We start from the raw sequence: 24,111 nt of genomic DNA, 5'->3' as shown, positions 1-24,111 counted from the left end.
GACTTGGTGCGGGTTAGCGCTATTTATGGCCATGCGCTGAATCTTGATTCTAATGAGAGTTATTAGAGAACAGCCCAATTCTCACGGTCGCGGCCTCACGACAACTCTCATTTAGGTGAGTCCTCCAAGAATACATGTGACCTGTATCCTGCAGAAGTATGCCGGTCTCGGGCTCATTCAGGGTAATACCCTTCCTTAACGTCACATATCAAAGTACTATTGCCATAGGGATGAGCAGGAGACTCTCTCCTTAAAAGTAGTGCTGAAATGAGTCACGCAATATGGATTGTTTCTACCCATTGAACCTTCTTCATGGGATCTCCAATCATAAAGGTTGGGTTACCTCCCTAGGTGACTCCCTTATGGGCTTAAGCCCATCCCCTTCGACAAGTCAATGACAGCTCTCTTAGAAAGAGCTTTGGTCAGCTGATCAGCTATATTTTTCTCAGACTTTACAAATTCCAAAGATACAATATTCTTATTCAATAGGCTTTTAACTGATTTGTACCTCACTTGCAAATGTCTATTCATTTTCTTATTAGTATGTGCCTGCCTTACTAACTCTATTACTGCCTTACTATCACAATGTATGAAAATGGCAGGCATGGGTTTATTAACTAAAGGCATGTCAAGCATCAAGTTCTTAATCCACTCAGCCTCAGAGCAAGTTGTATCTAAAGCTATAAGTTCTGACTCCATAGTACTTCGAGAGATAATAGTTTGTTTCTTAGATCCCCAAGATATTGCTGCTCCACCCAAAAGAAATACATACCCTGAAGTGGTCTTTACATCCATATTGTCTGTTATCCAATTCGCATCACTATACCCTTCAACTACATTCGGAAATCCCTTATAACACAATGAGTATTCCATGGTTCCTCTAAGATATTTAAAGACTCTCTCTAAAGCAATCCAATGATCTTTGTTAGGATTATGAGTATATCTACTAAGTCTCCCAACAGCATATGCTATATCAGGCCTAGTTTTATTTGCTATGTATAACAATGATCCAATCATTTGTGAGTACTTCAGTTGAGATACTGGTTCACCATTATTTTTCTTCAAATGCACATTTAGATCATATGGTATTGATATAGATTTACAATCAAAATAATTAAACTTTTTTAACATCCTTTCTATTGTACTGGTTTGATTAAGAGTAATTCCATTAGGTGTTCTTTCCAACTTCATTCCTAAAATTACATAGGCTTCTCCTAAATCCTTCATGTCAAACTTTCAAGAAAGATAAGACTTAACATCATTTACTATCTCCAAATTTGTCCCAAATATTAATATATCATCAACATAAAGACATAAGATCACATGTTCTCCATTACTCTCTTTGTAATACACACACTTATCATATTCATTAATCTTAAAGTCATATTCTAAGATCACTTTATCGAACTTCTCATGCCATTGCTTAGGAGCTTGTTTTAAACCATACAAGGATTTAACTAACTTACAGACCTTATGTTCTTGACCTTTAACTACAATACCTTCAGGTTGCTCCATATATATCTCTTCATTTATGTCTCCATTTAGAAAGGCAGTCTTAACATCTATTTGATGAATCACTAGATTATGCACTGATGCTAAAGCAACTAAAATTCTAATCGTAGTTATCCTAGATACAGGTGAATATGTATCAAAGTAATCTATTCCTTCCTTTTGTGCAAAACCTTTAGCTACTAGTCTAGCTTTGTACTTGTCTATGGTTCCATCAGGTTTTAACTTCTTCTTGAACACCCATTTACACCCAATAGCTTTATTTCCAGGAGGTAAATTAGTTAACTCCCAAGTGTTATTTTGAATAATAGACTCTATCTCACTTTGTATAGCTTCCTTCCAAAATGGAGCATCTAAAGAAGACATAGCTTCCTTATAGGTAGTAGGATCTCCTTCTGTTAAAAAGGTATAAAATTCGTCTCCAAAATTTTTCTCTATTCTAGACCTTTTACTCCTTCTTAACTCTAATTGTATTTCTGGTTCCTTAGATGCACTTGTACTAGTGGAAGGTTTATCATTAGTAGATGATTTATCTATTACTTGGTGTGAAATTTTATTTTTATAAGGAAATATATCTTCAAAATAGGTAGCATCTCTAGATTCTATAACTGTGTTATTTGAAATTTCACTAATCTCAGAGTTTATAACTAAGAATCTATTGGCACTACTATTTTGAGCATACCCTATAAAGACAGCATCTATAGTTTTAGGCCCTATCTTCTTTCGCTTAGGCTCAGGGATTGCTACTTTAGCTAAACACCCCCACACTTTCAAGATTTTAAGATTAGGTGTTCTTTTCTTCCAAATTTCGTAAGGGGTCTTATCATTATCTTTCACAGTTACTCTATTCAATATGAAACATGCAGTAAGAATTGCTTCTCCCCATAAATTCTCAGGTAGTCCAGAACTTATCAACATCGCATTAACCATATCCATTAAAGTTCTATTTTTTCTTTCAGCTACTCCATTAGATTGAGGAGAGTATGGCGGAGTTATTTCATGTACTATTCCATATTCCTCACAGAAGATGCTAAAATTAGTAAGGGTATACTCACCTCCTCTGTCGGATCTGAGTTTCTTAATCTTTCTTTCTAATTGATTTTCTACTTCGGTCTTATAAATCTTGAATTTATTAAAACACCTCATCTTTAGTTTTTATTAAGTACACATAGCAGAATTTCGAACAATCGTCTATAAAAGTCACAAAATACTTATTTCCTGCTCTAGTAGGTGGTCTGTTCGAATCACATACATCACTATGTATGAGCTCTAAGAGTTGAGTGTTTCTTTCTACAGACTTATAAGACCTTTTAGGTTGTTTGGCTTGTACACACACTTCACATTTATGTTTAAAGTTTAGATTGGACTTAGGGACTAAGTCTAGATCCATCATTCTTTTAATTTTCTTCAAGTTTACATGTCCCAATCGTTCATGCCATATATTAGAAGATTCAACATTGAAAACACTTGAAGAGATAACTTTAACTTCTGAAAGTACATTTAATTTAAACAATCCCTCACTAATAAATCCTTTTCCAACAAATACATTATTTTTTGAAATTACAACTTTATTGGATTCCATAACAACCTTGTATCCTTGTTGGACTAAGGATGACCCACTAACTAAATTTCTTCTGATTTCTGGAACATGTCGCACTCCTTTCAAAGTTAAGATCTTTCCAGACGTCATCTTCAAATCTCTGTCTCCAACTCCAAGCACACGTGCAACAGAGTCATTACCTAATGTTACACTTTCTCCACTTGATTTCTGATAAGTTTTAAAATAACCATGATCAAAACAAATATGTACATTAGCTCCAGAATCTAACCACCAATCTTTATTTCCATAAGTAAAATTGATAAAAGAAGAACTAAAGTTATACCTAAAGGATGGTTCAGCTGAATTTTCTTGATCCATCAACATATAGACTTGAGCCTTTGGATCTCTTTGATAGTGATTTGACTTGGGCTTGGGCTTATACTCCTCAGTCTTCTTGAAGAAGCAATCTTTCGCCATGTGATTAGTTCTCCCACAAACAAAGCATAGCCTTTTCTCACTTCCTTTGCCCTTGAATGTTTTGTTATTATTATTATTACGGTATTGAAAGTTTTGGTTTTGGTTAGAACGATTGTGAAACCTATTATTTTTCTTGAAGTTCTTACCCTTACGTTGGAAATTGTTTCTCTTGTAAAAATTCTTAGTGTTATTTTCAACTAGGTTCACCTTAGGAGTCTTTTCATCCTCTTTCTTAGTATTGGCTCTATGTTTTTCCTCAACTCTAAGAGAGTTTATGACTTAGGTTAAGGTTAACTCTCCTTGTTTATGCCTAAGGGTCCTAGTAAAATCATTCCAAGATGATGGCAACTTATCTATAAGACAGGAGACTTTAAAATCTTCACTAAATTTGGTTCCTTTTTTCTCAACTCCTCTAAGAAGTTCTTGATACTCATGAATTTGATCTCCCACTAGTTTATTGTCTACCATTTTATAACTATTAAAATTTGAGACAGTAAACCGATCAATGTCAGCATCTATCATCCCATATTCAGCCTCTAAAGCATCCCAAAGTTCTTTTGCACTTGAGGTAGTGGCATGATACACATCATAAAGGTGGTCAGACAAAGCACTAAGTATTCTATTATAGCAGTGGTACTCTACTTGCTCATTAGTCATTTGTGAAGGTAACTCTTGATTAGACCGTGGTTCCTCTATTGCAGATACAAGTCCTAACATAGTCAACCAATATTTAAGTTGTCTTTGCCACCTACGAAAATTTTGTCCACTAAATTTTTCAGGCTTAATACTATTAGCTTCTTCCATATTTGCCATTCTAAATTTTAAACTCTAAGTTTTTAAAGTTTAAAAAGGGCAGTAGAGTATTCAACTGTGAGGAAAAATAATAACAATAATGTCACTAATGAATAAATTTAAACAAGATGTTCCTAAGAGTATCTCTTAATAATATACTATGTAACAATAACTTTACTAATAATTGCAAAGGAAAACAACCCTAATGTCACCAATTAGATTTAATACTTATATCTTCACCAAAACTATTTTTTTTTTAAAATCAGAACAGTAAACTTTTTTTTTATATATATTAAATAGTAAACTGTTTTTTTTTAAAGCAATAAACTATTTTCTTAATTAAAAACAGTAAACTATTTTTTATATTAAAACAATAAACTGTTTTTTTAATTAAAACAGTAAACTGTTTTTTTATTTAAAACAGTAAACTGTTTTTTTTTTAATTAAACAGTAAACTGTTTTTTGTTGAAACAGTAAACTGTTTTTTTTTTTAAACAGTAAATTGTTTCCTTTGATTAAACAGTAAACTGTTTTTTTATTAAACAGTAAACTGTTTTTTTATTAAAACAGTAAACTGTTTTTTTTAATTAAACAGTAAACTGTTTTTTGTTGAAACAGTAAACTGTATTTTGTTGAAACAGTAAACTGTTTTTTTATTAAAACAGTAAACTATTTTTTTTTGATTAAACAGTAAACTGTTTTTTTTTAAAACAGTAAACTGTTTTTTTTATTAAAACAGTAAACTGTTTTTTTTAATTAAAACAGTAAACTGTTTTTTTTTAAATTAAAACAGTAATCTGTTTTCTTGATCAAAACAGTAAACTTTTTTTATTAAAACAGTAAAACAGTAAACTGTTTTTTTTAATTAAAACAGTAATCTGTTTTCTTGATCAAAACAGTAAACTTTTCTTTTTTTATTAAAACAGTAAAACAGTAAACTGTTTTTTTTTAATTAAAACAGTAATCTGTTTTCTTGATCAAAACAGTAAACTTTTTTTTATTAAAACAGTAAAACAGTAAACTGTTTTTTTTTAATTAAAACAGTAATCCGTTTTCTTGATCAAAACAGTAAACTTTTTTTTTATTAAAACAGTAAAACAGTAAACTGTTTTTTTTTAATAAAACAGTAAACTGTTTTTTTTTAATTAAGCAGTAAACTGTTTTTTTTTATTAAACAGTTTAATATTAAAATTGAGAATCTAAAGCTAAACTATATATATATTATTATTTAAAGTGTATTCAACAATGATTTCTATCAAAGATGAACAAAAACAGTGTTCAACTATGCATCTTGCAGAATATATAAACATATAGATGAAACAATATAACAACGGTTTTAGAATGTTGATCTAACAAGATGCTTTGTAAAATATTTAAATCACATAAAAAGAAAATCTAACAATTATAATAAAATAGTGGTAAGAAAATATCTGGCCTGTGAGGTGTGAGAGGCACGCCAAAAGACGTACTGTCCTAAAACCGTTGTTGCCTCCCCACGTGCAGGTATTGGCGGTCAGCGACGGCTCCAAGATACAACCCAAACGGCTCATAGCGGGCCTAATCTACAGTGCACATCTGTAGTAGGCAGATTACCTAGTCTATATCGGTTGCCCAATAATATAGAAAATTGTAAAAGAGAGAATGGTGGTAGAGAGAAACAATGAGAGGAAGAAGAAGGGTTTTGTATTATATTTTTTGTTAGATACAAGGAATGGCTCTTTTATAGGCCTTTTGTCATCTAACCATAACGGTTGAATACTTATGGCCTCATTAAGGCCATAATGAAAGATAATGGGAAGTTTTGAAACTTTCAAATGGAATTTGAAAAACTTAAAGGTTATAACAACTCTTTTAAAAATTTGGGGGTTACAAATCTTTTTTTATTTACACCTCTTTAAAACTTTTCAAAATTTATTCAAATTCCAACAGTTGCATCTGCATAAGGCCCACTATAGTCTGCATAACTTGGCCTAGGCCTGGCTCTTGTTGTCCTATCTGAGTATCACTAGCAGGATTGACGACTCTCTCCTGCTGAGGGGTGTTACCAGCTTGTTGGGGTGTGCTGTCATTTTGCGGGTTGGGTGCCTTATTAGTAGCTCTGCGAGTAGTCTTTCTCGTCCGACGTGGAGGCATCCTGATCTATGTCTATCAGATAGCAGCATACCAATAATAAGCTTACCAGTTCATTACAAGTACATTTGTTACAATAATCATAAACTAACGTCCCAATGTCCTTAATGTCTACCCATCTACACTCATATCATGTCAGATTTTCTTATCTCATAATTTATCCAATTATGCTCTGATACCATAAAAGTTGTCACGCCCCCGGCCCGAGATCGCGAGCCGGGGGTCCGCGCCAACCGCCGCACACCCATAGGAAACTCTCCCCACGAGCATGCAAGGCATCTAAACCAAACATCTCAGTTATATAAATAAAATAATTCAGCTGAAATAAATGCAATCTTATTCCATTGACTGACACAAATTATATAGTCTCACAGTTCTAAATACGCAGCGGAACAATAAATGTAAAACATCAATTTAAATAAAGCCTATTCTAGGATAACTTGTGCTTCAGTTCTTCTAGTCGCTCTCCCATTTTAAATCCCTGATAGGTTAGTTCTCGGAATCTGTAAAACAACAAGAAATTGTATAATGAGCTAGACAGCCCAGTAAGTAATAAACACCTTACCTAGTCAATTCATATAATAACATAAAATATAAATACAAATTACGATAAATCAACATAATAACATAATCAATTCCTTTTCAAGCACAAATTCATTAAAATTCGTATTTTTCAAATATCCATATACATAATCATAAATCTGATTCGAAACAAATCACATTCATCTCATCAGCCTTTAGCTACGACTACACTTATACCCTGTGGCTAGGCTAGAAACAGAACCGCACTTATACCCTGCGGAGTGGGCCAGAATACCACACTTATACCCTACGGTGTGGGCCAGAATACCACACTTATACCCTGTGGTGGGGCCAGAATTGCCAATGCATAACCCCCTATTGGCAGAGTCCAGAACATAGCCAAGCTGAGAGTTCTAGATCTGATGCACATCAAAATTCTTTTGTAGCAAATAGATATATCATAATCCGATTTAAATATGCATATACGATGCAAGAACAGTAATTATATCCGAAAAATGTTATTCTAATTCACATATCCATTTTTCATTCAAATCATCATCTTGTAAAATTCATAAATCACATATACATTCATTAACAATTTATTCGATGTAAAAATAATATTATATAAATGAAGAGTCTAGAGAAGGCAGTTCATTACTTACATCGAACGCGATCCACAACAAATCCAATTAATCTCACAAATCCCTTGCAGAACCTAATATCCAAAAATCATATTTTTCTTTTAAAATTCATCACAATATATGTAAAACTTAAATTTTAATATTCTCCCAGGGCCGACCCTGCAGAAGTGTCTAGCCCCCTCCGGGTTCGGGTTCGGATTCGGATTCGGGTTCATACCCGTAAACCATCCTCTCCCTTTATTTATTTATTTATTTTTTTCTTTTCTTTTTTTTTTTGCTTTTCTTTTCTTCTCTTTTCTTTTCTTTTTCTTTCCTTCCCTTTTCTTTTCTTTTCTTCTTCTCCAGAAGCTTCTTTTCTTCTCCCGACTCCTCTCTTCCTTCCCCCCTTTCTTTCTTCTTTTTTCTTTCTCCTCCTCCTCTTCTCCCGACGTCTTCTCCTCCCCCCTTTCTTTCTTCTTCTTTCTCCTCCCGCGAAGGGAGGTCGGCGAGCTCGGAAGAAGCCAAGTTGAGGCCGGCGGCAGCCACAGCGGCCGGCTCTCTCCTTCCCGTGGAGGAGGTATGGGCACCGAAGGAGAGGAAAAACCACCTTCTCCTTCTTCCCTCTCTTCTTCTTTATTTCTCCTTCCACTATTCCTTCTCTGTTTTCACTGAACAGAGAAGAGGAACAAGGGATGGGGGTGCTCTTCGGTCCTTAAAGTGGCCGTCACTGAGGGTCGGCGGCGCCTGTGGCCGAAGGCATGCCGATTGCCACGGGTGCCTCCCCCTCCTTTTCCTTCTCTCTTCTTCTTCTTCTTCTTCTTCTTCTTCTTTTCAAATAGTATAACCAAGAGGTGAAGCTAGAAATCTTACCTCAGCCCCGACGAAGATCCGGCGGCTTCTTTCTGGTGGCAAACGGAGGAGGAAAAGGATCGTCCGCGCTGTGGCTTCTCGGCTCCCTCTCTCTCGGCCGGCAGCGGCTTCCCTTCAAAATGGCTTCAACGAGAGGAGAAGCCCTAAAAAAAATGGGGGAGCCGGCTTCTCGGGATGGCAGCGGCTTCCCTTCAAAATGGCTTCAACGAGAGGAGAAGCCCTAAAAAGAATGGGGGAGCTGGCTTCTTCGGGATGGCTCCCCCCCCCCCCCCGCCCCCGGCGTCTCACACGCCCTCACGTGCGACGCACGTGAGGCCAAAATTTGGGCTGGGCCGGTCAATGGACCGGGCCCAGTTTCGGGATCTCACAGAAGGTGTTGACGATGGTTCTGGTCTGCACCCATTTTTTACCATATTTGGCGATGCAGTAGGCATCGGTGGCTCATGGGCCATCCTTCATTTTCATCGGGAGCAATCCCTTTGCGGCGGCCGGCGGGTCGGCAACGGGAGCTGTGTGGGTAGGAGGGTTGGGGGATGGGATAAGGCTAGGATTGCGATTTAGACGTGGATTTTGCTTTTAAGAGTGAGGATGGTGACAGAACAACATCACATGAAATCTCTATATCAAGTTATCAACCGACGGATAAGCACTTTTGGTGAACTATGTCCTCGTCAACTGATAAGTAGGCACCACAAGAGAGAGCTTTAACCCTAATTGGAAGGAGAATGTGTTACATTGCAATAATGTGAGAAATTCAGAATTGATGTTACAACAATTAGATATATGAAGGAATATTTACAAATTTATATAAAATGTAGGAGGGTTTTTCTTGGCCTATTTACTAAGATCTGGAATTCTTGAACTACAATGGCTACTACAATAATTCTTTTTGTGTGTTCTGCTACAACGTCGTTGTGGGGCATATGTTAAACAATAAGCTGTAAAATGTCACCTTTTGCAAACAGTAAAAGGTCACTTTCATTTTCTCCGCACCATCAAAATTTAGAACGTAGCGAGTAAGAGAGAGTAATCACTGGATCCTGGCATTTGTTGGGTGAGGGCTAGTTCGGGTCTAGCCCTGGGTCTATATCAAGACAATTTTAAATTTGGCCCGAGAGAGGGTCAGGGAGAGGGGGCGGGGATGTGATGGGATCGTTTGCTGCGTGCTTTGTACCCTTTCAGCAAGTAGGAAAATAAAATTTCCGCTTTTATATCATTTCGGTCGTTAGATCTGAATCTAATGGCTGGAATGAGCCTAAGCGGATCCAAAGGTGGGGTCGGATCCGGTCCGGCCCGGTCTGACTGACTCGATAGTGCTGACGAATACCGGCACACGAAACGAGTCGTGGCAGCTTTCTTCTCCCGTTCCCTCATAAACCTTGGAGAAACCCTGGTGGTGGTGGTGAGCGTCATAGGCCATGGCGGCGGTCGCGGCACCGGACGCGTTCAATCTTGGGTTCATCGGCGCCGGGAACATGGCGGAGAGCATCTCCAGTGGGGTGGCCAAGTCCGGCGTCCTGCCGCCGGCGAGCATCCGCACCACCCACCGCCGCACCGATCGCAGGCTCGTCTTCCAGTCCTTCGGCGTTAAGATTTTGGAGACCAACGCCCAGGTAACTCATTCTTCTCCTCGCTTCAAGCGAACTCGACTTAAGATGTTTGGCTTGATGAGCGGATTCTCAGGCTGGTTGGATCTCTGGAATTTTATCGATTGATAAGCTCCATAGTTTTTCATCAGTGGAGTTTCTAACCATGGATCAAGAGTTATTGGGTGTTTCTTGCCGCTTAATTCGGTTTTATCATTAAAATTGCTTCTTTATTCAGCTAATTGTCTCTATTTTGCATGATTCATGTCTTTCTTGGATGATTCATGTCTTTGTTGTGCTTCGATCTTGGATGATTAGGCGACTTAGGATGAAATGCCGATTAATTGTTGCTCCTTTCTGCATCTAGAATTACATAGAGTGATTTGTATGTGCATTTAATTGAGTATAAAAAATATCTTTGTTCAGTGTCTGAATCTAAAATTGGACTTTGGGCACTCTTGTGAGCTAATGAGGTCGAGTCAGCTAATCTTTTTTAATCCAACTTCTAGGGTTTATACTTTCATTTTTTTGAATAAATTAGTGTTTGGTATGAGCACAGTCATTCTGGAACCTTTACTCCTCCATATCCTACCTTTCCTTTCCGTCTGATTCATATACTTTGCGTTGCAATTATTCTCATAATTTCTTTTGCCATACTTCCTGTCATGAATGCAGATTATATTAGTAATAGTTAACATGCATTTCTGTTGTGAAGTTTTTTTTTTATAGTTCTTTTATCATTTTTAACTCTATTATATTTACTTTTTATATTTTCAGGCAATTTTTTAAATAAGACTGAACATTAAAACTTTTATCCTAACTTTTGTGAAATATCAAATTTTGAGACTTTCAATGAACCATATGCTTCTTAAAGTATAGAAAGCAAACAAAATGAAGTGCTCTTCATCAACCAATTCTCGATGCTTCAAGCCAATATCTTTTTTTTCTTGCATGGCAGCATTTTGAGAACCTGCAAACTTTCATATGATCTGTAAAATGACCAAGTAAAATTATGTGTTGCATCTGATAACATTAGTTTAATATGTTTTGAGATCTTCCATATCAATTAAAAAGTCCCTTAGAAGAAAACTGAACACAATTTTGTGATTTTATTTTTAGGAATAATTTTTAGTTTCAGACATTGTTGCTTGCATAAAAGCAAAGTACTTCTGATTATCATATGGGTCATTAGGTTAATTGTTTTAAAATTTTCAGTTGTTATTTTGCAACCCTTATTTCTTTTGTTCTGATAGTAATTCCCTAGTTACTTCATGGCTTGATGTTTTGACACATTCAGATGGAAAACAAAACATTTTTCTTCCAAGTAGGATTTCCTTTTCTCATTTTACATTATACATATTAGAACATATCATGTTTATTAGTTTTAGTTGAAATGTAGTATAATGATTTTCTCGTTGTTGCAATTATATAAAAGCCACTAATGCATACACTGTTTCTTATAAGCAGGTAGTCGATGATAGTGACATCATTATTCTCTCTGTGAAACCTCAAATTGGTATGTCACTACTGCATAACCGGTACGACGGTCTTGCTTAATCGTGCATGCAGAGTTTTATGAAGGAAAAAATGTCAAATGCTTTCTGCATTAATAATACCAAATCTTTTGATATCTCAACTTTATCAATGTGAAAACATTGTGTTGCAAAGGATTTATTTATAATGTTGAAAATTCTTGGATGAATCAAACACTTAAATTCTACAGTTGTGTTAAATTAGAGTTTTGATTTTGTTATCATAGTGACTAAATTCATGACTGTCTTCACTGAACTATAACATGCTTATTCCTCATCTGAGAATTGCATGAGATGTCTTGCATTAGCAGGTCAACATGCAAGGCCTTCCGTCTATGATATGGTTACTTTATTTAATCAAGTGTTAGGTTCCTAGTTAAACTTTCTGGGAAAGAACATGTTCCTAATGTACCCATTGAGAATTTCAAACTTCTACAATTTCCTAAACAACTGCGAAGTGGTTGAATTTGTGTTTCTAATGGTCATGTGAAATATTTGATTTGCTTTGACCATTCAATCATACAAAGTTACATCATAAATCTCTTACTTGTCAGTTTAAATAAACAAATGTAATCTAATTTGTGTCAGCAATAATGCTGCAAGAAACAACCTCCTATCTTTGGATTTTATAAATATCAGATAGGAATAACACACTTTTGGGGCCACCGTATTGGCATTTGTTAATTACATCATTGAATTATTTCTTGGATTACAGGTTGGAAACCCAGAGGCAATATCACATTCTGGATTAAGAATGACAAACAGAATATAAACAAGTGGAGATGACAAATAATATTGAACAGGGGTATTGAGTCCTTACCAGAGTCTCGTGCTATCTTAATGTGTATCTGCTGACTTTGCCTTTCTACCATAGGACTCTTACAAGCTCAACTCTTTAAGGAGAGGGTTGAAAAATAACTTCTGATTATATATACATTGGAATGCCGGCCTCTTTACAGGCATTCCATAGACCTAAGCTCTAGTGGTTATGAATCAGACTGCAGGACACTTGGTGATGCACAACAAATCAGAAAGGTGGTCCCTCTCCAACTTCTTGGGGTTGGTTATAGGCTTAACCAGTAATTTCCATCAATATAAGGACTCTGGATGGTATGTTTGGTACCGAAATTGTTCCATGAAAGTTAGAAGTTTGTATAGGTCTTCTGTCTGTTAATAATCCCATATTCAAAACTATGGTTGTCAATATAGGACTGCATCAGTCCATACAGGGTGTATGGATTCACACCGGTAGGGTATTGATACTTGTTTGCCTCCTTACTAAGTGTTGGTACCTAGAACTAGACTATAATGCTGTTATGCTAGTTGAATATGTGGTATGGATACCAAGCCCAGTACTGAAAATCTTGCTCATAACTACCAATGCAAATGTCCCATAATATTGAAATGCCTACTCACCAAACAGAAGTTCACATACGTCATTTATTTTTTTGAAAAGTTTGGATCATTAAGTTCATTATTTGCATGCTCTTGGAACCTAAAAACCCATTACATTTCCATTCTTGATCAAATCATATTTTGAGACATGCATATTGAGATGCAAAGATGTAACTGAAGTCGTGGCTACATATCCTTTCCATGTACTCTTCTTGACCACTCCATCTTAGCCAACATCAGTTCTTAGCATGCCTCATAGGTGGTACACTAATTGCTGCTATATCACCTGGGTACTTCAGTCTTGTTCAACCAACTCCATAATGTTTATTCAAAAAAATATGGAAGATGCCTGCTTTTCTTTTCTTTTTTTCTTTTTTATCCGAATGTTTTGTTTAGTCCCTATTGCATGTTTGGACAAGTTAATATATACAGTTAAAAAGGTACTTTTGGAGCTGAAGCCTTTTTTCTCGGAAGAGAAAGTTCTAGTTTCCATTGCTGCAGGAATCAAGTTAAAAGATCTCCAGGTTTGTATAAGATGTGATCTTCCATATAACGACTTCGGACATGACTTCCAAATTCATTTTAGACTGCACTTTTTTCCTAAAATAGAATGATTTATTTTTGTATGATGTAATCTTCCTGTCTGCATGTTTTACCATTGTTCTTCTCTAATTTTCAAGAGTTTCATTGTAATGATTTGAATATAGATTTTTTTTTCCTTCGAGGTTGGGGATAGATATCAAGGTTCGCCATACCGATATTGGACCCTGTACCGGTGCCACACTAGTATAGCTGGTACGATATGGTACAGAGCTTTTTTTGGCGTACTGAGGGTTGGTATGTCACCGATACTGGTACCGGTACTGAACCGGTACAGTATGGTCCATCCGATACCGTCCGGTTTGGTATAGTACGGCATACCATGATAGATATAGATTATAAAAGTTTGCTTGTACAATATTGATTTAGTATGAAACTTCAGGAAACTTAAACTTTTCCTTTGCAAATCATGTGTAATGTATGATGTATTGGTAGACTTGGATTGAAACTAAGTGGCAAGTATTAAAGTGTTCCAGAATGCCATATAGAATTCAGAATTGGGGCCAAGATTCCATCCAATTCAATTGATTATGCCTGTCTACTATTGCATGTGTTTGGCATGTAGATAAATAATGTATTTCTGGTAACGTACAAGACTGAAACTCAAACTTCCTTGGTTTCATGATGGTTAGAAAATAAGATGTTGCTACTTAAATGAAGGTAGAGATAGAGTAGTTAAATTGAATTATCAAATGAATCATCAAGTGCTCATTTGATACCGGTTCCCAACTATTATAGTGTTGATTTTTGGTACTGATACTTGGTATGGTGGTGTAACAATTTTTAGTTTCTACCAATATTTGTTGTACCCCTAGTATGGACCAGCATGGTCCAGTGCTGAAAACCATAAATGGCATGATAGTAAGTATTGTGACATGGAGTTGTCTTGGACGCAACACCCATGTTAGAGGAAAGATGAAACCAAATTTAATATTTTATCGTATGGGCCCTTGCATGTTGGTTATCTCATTGACCTGGTCAACTACTTCGCTGGGTCATAGGATGACTAATTCAACCATCAATCAACCAGTTGGACTGAAGATAGATTTTAAATATTCCAAAGTAAAAAGTATAAAAACAAATTAATGGGAATTGTTAAATTAAATGATAGAATAATGCATTTTAAAAAAATCAGCCATTCTTCTAATAATAGATTAATCAGTTTAGTTATAAATATTGTATTAGTGAGGATTCTTAATTAAATGATGAAACTACAGCATTCTTCTTCTTCCTTTTTTTGATGATAGAAAGCATGTTTCAAAAGATTTTGTAAAGTTTGAAGAAAAAATAAATAACTAAATGACTAATGGGTTGAACTGACAAGTTGTGAGGACCATTGAGCTTGGGAGTGGGGTGGAAATTGGAGAGCGAGGGGTTTGGGCCCACAAAGCTTGGCAATGGTAGGCATGCACAGGTTGGGGCCAAAGATAGGCAAGGGATGGCTGTGGTGATGCCCATATAGTGTTAGCTCAAGGGAAAAGAGTCTTAAGAAGCTGGTTTAGTTATTACAGCTGGTTCTTTAGAAAACCACACAGTCTGCTAGTTTGCTTAAAGCCAACTGGTTCAAGAAGTTTATCTAGTTAAATTGCATTTTTGGTCGAACTGGCCGATCCTCTCTAGGTCTGATGACCATGCCTTGCATTATACAAGAAAAATAAGGAAATCTCCTATGAGAATATATGACGAGGATTTTGTGGATGGGAACATTTAAACCTGAAGATTCTGACAAGGTCGCAAACTAAGGAAAAGTTTTACATGAATCTCCATCCGTGTAACCAATATGAATATTTGATATTGTGTGGAGAGCTAAACAAGTAACATCCACAACATGGCAAAAAGCTTTCATGTTTTTGAATGGTGTTTGCTGCTGACTAGATTTATAGGATAAGGCTTGCATACTTTTGTGAAAGTTGGTGAAGACTAACTGCTACAAATGAACCGAGTCCTTATGAACCTTGAGCTCAATTTGATAACAGACCTATTCATTTGGTAAATGAGTCAAGCTCAACTCCACTTTTATGCTAGGCTTGTTGTTGTTGTTTTTCACAAATGAGGGGAAGCTTGGGCTTGGCTTGAAACTTCTTGTTTACATGGCACATGACTTAGGCCCCGTTTGTCCGAACTGTTGGCAATAGAGCTTTCGGAAGTAGAGTTTTTATAAATAGCTATTTGTTATTCGGTAACTATATTTCTAAAGTACTGTGGAATTTTAATATATGTTTGGTAAACAAACTAAGAAAGTACTTTTGTTATAACAAAATGACCATAAAGGACATTACATAGTATTATACAACAGAGCATAACAAAATAATAATATGTATTAATACATAAATATATGATATTACATAGTATAATATTACTGTAATGTAATATAATATTATTATGATACAATAATATAATATTGTATACTACAGCATAATAATATAACATAATTTTATATTATATAACATAACATATCAATGTATAATGATATAATATAATATAATATTATATTTATAGTATAATACAATAATAAAGGTATAAAATATTATAATTATTATCATAATATATTAATATTTTATTAATATAATATTTTTAGGAACTCTTGTAGATTTCTGTAATATAAAGGGACATTTTTTGTAATTATAATATTTTATCATGGGTATGTTGGTCCAAAAAGGAAAAAAATTTATAAATCAAAATAGCTTTCCGATGCATGCTTAAAATGCTTTTTCAAAGAAGCTTCGTTTTGGAGCTTCTCTCAAGAAACTATTTTAGTCTTCTGGCAAAAGCTAAAATAGCTTTCCGATTTATTTACCAAATACCTCTATTTCATCCAAAAATACTTTTGGAGGGACCAAAAGCTCTGCCAGAGAGGGCCTTAAGCTTGAACAACTCTATCTAGCTTATCTTCTGAGCTTGAAAATCCTGCTCTTTTACGACTAGTCTAAGGTTGAACAACATAAAGCTAATTTCTCTATATAATTATTTAAACTTAATTTTATTGTTGTTGTTGGCCAAGTCCATTGACAGCCTTGGTATCTTTATTATATTATTTGATTCATATGGCATTCTCTAGCCTTAAAAATCTCATTAGAAAGATCTATGGATGAGAGCAACCACTTTTGTTCCATTATTCTCCATTCTTTTATTGTTATTCTAGTACTCTTATAATTCTACCAACCTAATTTCCAGATACTCTCATGGCTGTAATTATCTTTATTCATATACTACTCCACTCCCTATAATCCTGGTATGATACTCATAGAGATATTATTATCTTTTTTGTTGTTCCATGATCGCATTACCCTTTGAGAAAGGTCTACTGATTTCTGGCTTTGAGACTTTGACTAGTCTACCCTATTATCCAACTTTTGTTTCAGAACCCACTTTGAGAGACTTGAGATGAACATGCCTGACTGACTAAATGCCCTCAATACCTAAAAAATGACTCAAGTAGTACATTTCTTTTGTTATATATTCATTGTAACTTTTCAGAAACCAGTCTATATGAACAGTTTAGTTTTCGTATTGCACTAATTATGAGAAAAATTTAAAATGAAAATGTTTTTGATCTTGACACAACTGAGAGTCTGAGATAGTATTGTTTTTTCAAGACATCTAATGGGTAAGGTATGGGATGTCGGTCAATTGTCATAATGTCTCACAAGTGCATAGTATCAACAGTTGTAAACTAATGTACCTATAAAATGAGTTTTAGAATTTGTTTATATACATTTTAGGTGATCTTCCGTTTTTTCAATATTCTTTACTAATATTTAAAAAAAACATGGAAACTGCTTTGCCCAGCTGGTTCTTTCTCCTTCACACATTTCTCAATGTTTACAATATTTATGCATGCAATCCATTTTCATTATTATCCTTTCCATAATATGGTATCCACATTATCTCCTATAATGACTAAAGTGCTATGTCTGGTTAAAATCGTTTTACAGGAGTGGTCTGGTCAGCGTCGAATAATAAGGGTGATGCCAAATACTCCTGCTACTGTTGGTCAGGCAGCATCCGGTGATATTTGATTACTTCATGCTTTTCATTTTTCTTTTATTGGTGACATTATAATATTCTTTGACATTTGTATTTTGTCCTGTCTGGCTTAATAGACAAGCCCAAGGGTCTAGATTTGCCTCAGAAGGACCGCATCATGCGGTGTGGTCCTGACAGGTGTGCTGAATCTGTTTGTCTGCTTTAAAGGCTCGAGAAGCATTATAACCTTTTTATTAATTTAATTTACATAATCAATATATAATATTTGATCGGTAGCTAAATATTTCTTTTAATTACAAAATCAGAATATGTTGTGGTCCTAATCAACTTTAACTCAAGTATGTTTGATGTTAGTTAACAGGTTCTACCTAAAACTAACGAATGGTGCAAAACAGAACAGAGATTCATTTGTGGACTTATTCATAACTTACTAGCTTGGTAGTTGAACAACCTTATAGCTTGTGTAGACACCAAGCTTTGTGGATTGCATATGGCCCTTGATAGTGTTTCCAGTCTTTCTTTTAATTCATGTATGTTTGTTAATCCAACAAAATTAAGCTAAGCTCCCTCTCATTTTTCATGTGCAGAATTCACTAAATGGTTTGTATAATGATCAATATAAAACCATTTTGTACCTTGTAAGTGCAACTCTAGCAAGTCATTATACATATAATGTGTACTGGCTGGAAATTCGAGTATTAGAATATTTGCATAACAGTCCTGTGACAAAAATTGGCAGTATGATAGCACGTGTGTGTTAACGTATTTGAAACTTCAAACTGAAATAGGTGAAACCAGAACTTCTGTTACTTCACGTAAACCTTTTGTGTAAACTTGCGTGCTGCAACTCCTGATATCCCTGTGTTTATGTAGTCATGTGTGTGGGTGAAATGGCAACTAAGAAAGATGAAGAACGTGTAACCAGTTTGTTCGGCGCAATTGGGAAGGTATGGACAGCTGATGAAAAATATTTTGATGCTGTAACTGGCTTGAGGTATGTTATACTTATTTCTCATAAATTGCCAACTTGGAAGATGCATATGTGACGTGTTATACGAGGTAGCATGCTCGTTTTATGATTTTAATATACTTAGGTAATGGATAAATCCCTTGAACATTATCTTCTCCAAGAATAATGTCTTATATAAGGTTATATTACTGCAAATTCCAGTGGTAGTGGCCCTGCTTACGTTTATCGAGCAATAGAGGCCCTGGCTGATGGTGGGGTGGCTGCTGGTCTTCCTCGAGATCTTGTTCTTGGTCTTGCTTCTCAGACGGTAAGTATAATAATTTTCTTAAATCAAATTTCATTAAAACATTTCTTATACTCACCAACATGCACTGCACTAGCCACAGTTATAGTTATTATATTTGTTCTGTGAGTGGTTGCTTGCAGGTTCTGCCTCTGATCTTCGTACAATAAAAAGGACAAGTAGCATGAATTTTCCCTTAGCACATTTAAACCAACTTGCAAGAGAATGCTGTTTATGGCTTTTGCTTCTTCGGTTTTCAATTTTCTATATTGATTGAGCATTTTCTGTGAAAATAAATTCTGAGATATTAAGTTTTCACAATATCCATTTTTGCAGAATCTAATGTAGATTTATGATCCTACATCTTGGAGATTGGTCTATGAAACAAAGAAGTTTTGATAGAAATGTAGAAGATATGTGTGATTTTAGTTAAAACAACTAACAAACAACTGCATGTGTAAGCAGAGCACATGGATGTACACTTCTGACATAAATTTATCTCACCCAAATTGAAGTAAAATTTGTACCATTATCCCTTTATTTCCAAACCAACAGGCTTTCTGCGCCTCATTTGGTAGGCTTCCTGAAATAGTAAGTACTTACCCTCTGCCTAGAGTTGCACTGGCCTGACATGGACAGACAGCTAAAACCATGGTGCAAAGCCTCATTTTTATGGTCATGCTCGGATGCTGCAAATTCATACCCTTCTGAAAAATGACCTGCAGGTTTACTATAGTTTGCACATTGAAGGGAAGTCCTTAAACATTTTAATTTCTTTGCAGAAGCACGAGCACATGTATATGTTTTCAGTTTTTTTTTTTTTTTTTTTGAGGGGGTGGGGGGGAGGGGTATATGCAGTATGTGACATTTATGAAATCAAAGTTATAAGTGAATTTTGATCGTATCATTGTATGAGCAGAGGATTATATATATATATATATATATATGGGGGTGGGGGCAGTGGGGGATCTGAACATGGATGGTAACATGCCATAACATGTAGTGTACGTGAACTTTCTGTGTAGGTTCTAGGTGCTGCAGCCACGGTGAACCTTACTGGGAAACATCCTGGTCAGCTGAAGGATGCGGTTACATCTCCTGCAGGGACCACTGTAGCTGGGATTCAGGAATTAGAGAGAGGTGCATTCCGTGGCACCCTGATGAATGCTGTTGTTGCAGCCACAAAACGGTGCCGAGAACTATCACAAACATAATATTGCCAAATGGCTTTTGTTTAGCTAGGAGGGCATCAGAGTTGATGCATTAGCAGGGACAATTGTATCATACAAAGTTGTTATATCAACTTGCCATGCTTACTTGGTTACTGCTTTATTCTTTAAAGAAGGTGAAATCATTTGCGAACTTTTTCCTATGCCCTTTAACAAATGTTGCCACAACCAATGAATCTTCATGACTCGGGTTTTCACTTTTCAGGGGAAGGAATTTTTATGCATGTCTTGCATTTGGTGTGAATCTTTATTTTAAATGAGTTGGGTTGCTTTGTCATAGCCAGATTTATATTAGGTGTTACCATACTGTGGAAATGATTTTATTATGCAATTCATAGGCTTTTCTTATCTCATTCCACCCTTTTGGAAGTTTTTTTTACTTTTTTTTCTAAAGTGAGTCTTTCTGATCAAGAAACTTGTCCACGGGAAGTCTTATAATTTTTAGATTTTTAGATATAACACTAGGAATGGTCAAATCTTATCAGGTACAATGTCATATTGCTACTTCTAGTAGAATCCATGCATATCATAGTTTTTGGATGCATTGAGTGCCTAAAGGAGTTCTGTTGGTATGAAAAGAAGAGTTGGTTACAATGGACGAGAAAGAAAGGGTAAGCCTTGATTTTCCCCTCTTTTATATGCACATATGCCATAAATTCGTGGAGCATGGTCTCTTATGCTAATTTCCTGTCTTCTCATACGGTGATTGGCCTACACGGTGTAGGAGCATGATGCGCAGTTGATCCCATACATGGCCCAAGATGCGGCTCCTGCTCATGAACCAATCGTGTGCTACCGGTGTGCCAAAGAAGGACATGCTTGAAAGCAAAAATGGTTGGCCGGGCATCCTCTGTGTTGTATGTTTTGCATTGCAGTGCTGTGCAGTCCTTGATGGCCATCATCAAAAGTGGCCATCAATAGTACACATCGAGTATGGTACATAAAGCCGTCTTGTTTGAGAGTTGTCCGTGTTCTAATGGTGGCTACTGAGTAAGTATGTACAACACTTTATGGTGCAAACTCTGCACTGCAGAGGATCTATGCTCTGCTTGTTATGTGTCCAATAAAAGTTGAGGACCACAAAGTTCCGACTTGGTAATTATCTTCCATGTTACAAATGAAATTTTCATGTGCGCATAACTAGCTGCCTATAGCTTATTTGCTTGATTTTTTTGCCAGCATTGAATTATTTTTGAGAAAAGTTTAGAAGCAAGGATCCCAACCTGTAAAAATACATTGGAAATGCTATCTAAAGGGAGCTGGAGAAAGAAAGAGAAAGAAGAAACGGGAGGAGACGCACACTGACTCCTTATAATAAAATTTATATTTTGAAACGGAATTGATTATATTTTTATACTGATTCATTATAATTTGTATTTATATTTATGTTATTATATAAATTGTTTAGTTAAAGTATTCATTTCTTAATGGGTTGTTTAGCTTATTATACGATTTTTTATTATTTTTATGTATCCAAAGATTATCATGAGAGAGCGATTAGTGACAATATTTTGACATTTTTATTTAGACTAGATTTTGTTTTAGAAATGATGATGCAAGATTTTGAAATATTATTAGTTTTGTAAGCCTTTTAATTGTTTTATTTAATTAGAATTTGAACAATATTATTTAAATTATTTATGCTGCCTGATTATAATATCAAAATGAGATGTCTTATATGTTAAAAGTATGTCCTAGAAGCCAACGTAGCTGACGCATATTTGTAATATGGGGCATAAATTTGTAATTTGACATTTATTAATAAATAAGATTGGGTAATTTGTTTTTCATTTATGTTTGTATTTGTCCATGAATCGTTCAAGAAATTAATAGATGATGACGCATATTCTCAAGGAGTTGAGAATTTGAGGCATGTGTCATTAGGGATTAATTTCTAAATTCTCCTGATTGATGGATCCATCACGAGGGACGGTGATTGATTCGCTGAGATTAGTGCACAGATCACTTAGTCAGATGGACGAGTCTCGAGTCCACAGTGTAGAGACACTGGAGTGATTATGCGAGTACTTGTTAGAGAACAAGGTACTGAGCGTGACCAAAGATAGTAGTCACATGGATGTCTATCCACTCGTCAGTGACTACTTATGCTGCAGTTGTATTACTGGTCCTTTGACCAGCGATGCTTCAGCTATTCATTGTGAGGTTGCTGTAGTTTGACGAGCATGTGAACTTGGGCCCTAGCTATTCGGGTCTTTGTAGTGCGAATTGGCTGCAGTAGGTTCATTTTGGAATGGGTTGCATCTAGATGGGATCTATCGACCTTGATAGATTAGGAGTGATCGTATGTGATTTATGAGACTGAGTTCAATAAATTTACGGCCAGGTATTTTGGAAAAAGAGTTTTCCATATCTCGAACTGGAAGTCGTATAAATTTGACATATGACGGACGATGGGGTTTGACGAGATATCCATAACCTCCGTCACATCGGGATTCATGATAGAGGGACTGTATCATACGCTAACTGTACCTAGAGGTTCACACATTCCATTTTGCTGGGTTGCCACCATATACTGCTAGGTGTCACTAGTGGATTGTGAGACTCGAAGACATTCACTTGGTGATCAGTGAACCCTGAGAGTAGAACTGAAATCGTTTCAGTCCACTGAAATGAGTTTCAGTGATATTGAGATGGAGATCTCAATATGTCTCACTACCAGTCAGAATAGAACCTACGGGGTCACACACATAGAGGATTTAATTAGTTAGACTATCATAATTGTGATTTAGAATCTCAATTGAAGTCAATTATCAATATGATTGGTGATTGAATTAACCCACTAAGCGTTAGTGAGTTAATGGAAGAAGAATATGACTTAAGTCATGTTTACACTATGCAGACTTTGAAGTCCAGATGGCGTCGTAGGATGCATGCTCCCAAATCAATTAATTCTTCTAATGAGATTAGGAAATTAATCAATTGATTAAGTGGACACATGTCATGCATTTATGAGCACAAGGATTGGACACTTGGCATTAATCCAAGGGTGAGTTATAGTCCCATACTCCTAATAAGATTTGGAGAAGCCCTAAACCCAATTTATAAAAGGGTAGCAAGGAAGACGTTATAAATCAATTCCCTCCTCTTTCTCTCCACGCCTCCCTTTCTCTTTTTTTCTCCCTTCCCACGGTAGCAAGAGGCTTTCCCTCTTCTTCCCACGGCAGCAAGGAAGATCAAGTTCATCTTCTTCCAAATGTTGGAAAAAAGGAAAGAAGAAGAACCTAGGGAGAGATCAATTCAGCCCGAGGAAGAAGGAGTTCTTCCTCCCACGTCAAGCTTCTTCCTTTCCTCCTTGTCCACGGCTGAAAAAGGGCTTCTTCTTCCTCTTCTTCCACGGCATCAAGGTTAGGAAGATTCACGAGCAAAGCTACCTCCTCCTCTTCCTTAATTGCGAGCAAGGTTGAAGAAAAAAACGTTATTCTTCAAAGAGGTATGTTGCAGATTTCTTCCAATCTATTTGATAGTCCTGAGAGGTCTTTGCAAGAATCTAGCACTCCGGTAAGACCTTATCTCAGATGATTAAATCCTCGTATGGATACCTATAGAGGCCGGACAATTGTGCGGCTCAAACAGGAACCTAGAATAGATCATCAGGCTGCGGTGTTCTACACCTACAGAAGTTTTGAAGATGAGATCTTCAAATCTAAAACTTTTGATTTTTTGTTTCAGTTTTATAAATCTTAATCAACCCTCCTCAAATCCTAATCTCCCCTCCCTAATGAGTTCAAAGATCTTCTGGATTTGGATCCAGAAAATTTTTTGAATTCTACGATCCGAGGCGCGTTCATACGATGAACGACGTCCCATTCGAATTCCGCTGCGAACGTCGCATCGAACAGGGCGTATCTCAGCAGTGGTATCAGAGCCATGGTTCTAGAGAGCATAATTAGGACTTAAGGATTGATTACCACATTTTTAATCCGATTTTTAAAGGAATTATGCTTGCTGGATTTTCTGCGTGCTGAAATTTCAGGTTGCTGAAATTTTTAGCATGCAGATTTTTATTTGCTATGATCTTGCAAATTATTTTAGAATTGCAATTAGATTA

The 24,111-nt window shown here is 35.9% G+C and overlaps 1 protein-coding gene across 2 annotated transcripts; it reads left to right on the top strand.

Annotated features, from left to right (window-relative positions):
* Positions 1-9,600: 9,600 nt before the first annotated feature.
* On the top strand, positions 9,601-20,214 carry LOC103723388 (pyrroline-5-carboxylate reductase-like). Of its 2 annotated transcripts, none has more exons than XM_026800064.2 (7): positions 9,601-10,073; positions 11,514-11,562; positions 13,406-13,497; positions 17,509-17,566; positions 18,434-18,554; positions 18,732-18,837; positions 19,839-20,214. In XM_026800064.2, the coding sequence occupies exons 1-7, from the start codon at positions 9,879-9,881 to the stop codon at positions 20,025-20,027; spliced, it is 810 nt and encodes a 269-aa protein (XP_026655865.2). In that variant the 5' UTR covers positions 9,601-9,878; the 3' UTR covers positions 20,028-20,214. The 2 variants fall into 2 exon arrangements, with proteins under 2 accessions (XP_026655865.2, XP_008812509.2); XM_008814287.4 differs by having other exon boundaries at positions 9,649-10,073; positions 17,509-17,581.
* Positions 20,215-24,111: the final 3,897 nt, after the last annotated feature.

This window comes from Phoenix dactylifera, unplaced genomic scaffold (assembly GCF_009389715.1).
Source record: "Phoenix dactylifera cultivar Barhee BC4 unplaced genomic scaffold, palm_55x_up_171113_PBpolish2nd_filt_p 000164F, whole genome shotgun sequence".
Classification (NCBI taxonomy): Eukaryota; Viridiplantae; Streptophyta; class Magnoliopsida; order Arecales; family Arecaceae; genus Phoenix; species Phoenix dactylifera.
Note: the sequence above shows the minus strand (reverse complement) of the source record. Positions and strands in the feature narration are given on the sequence as shown.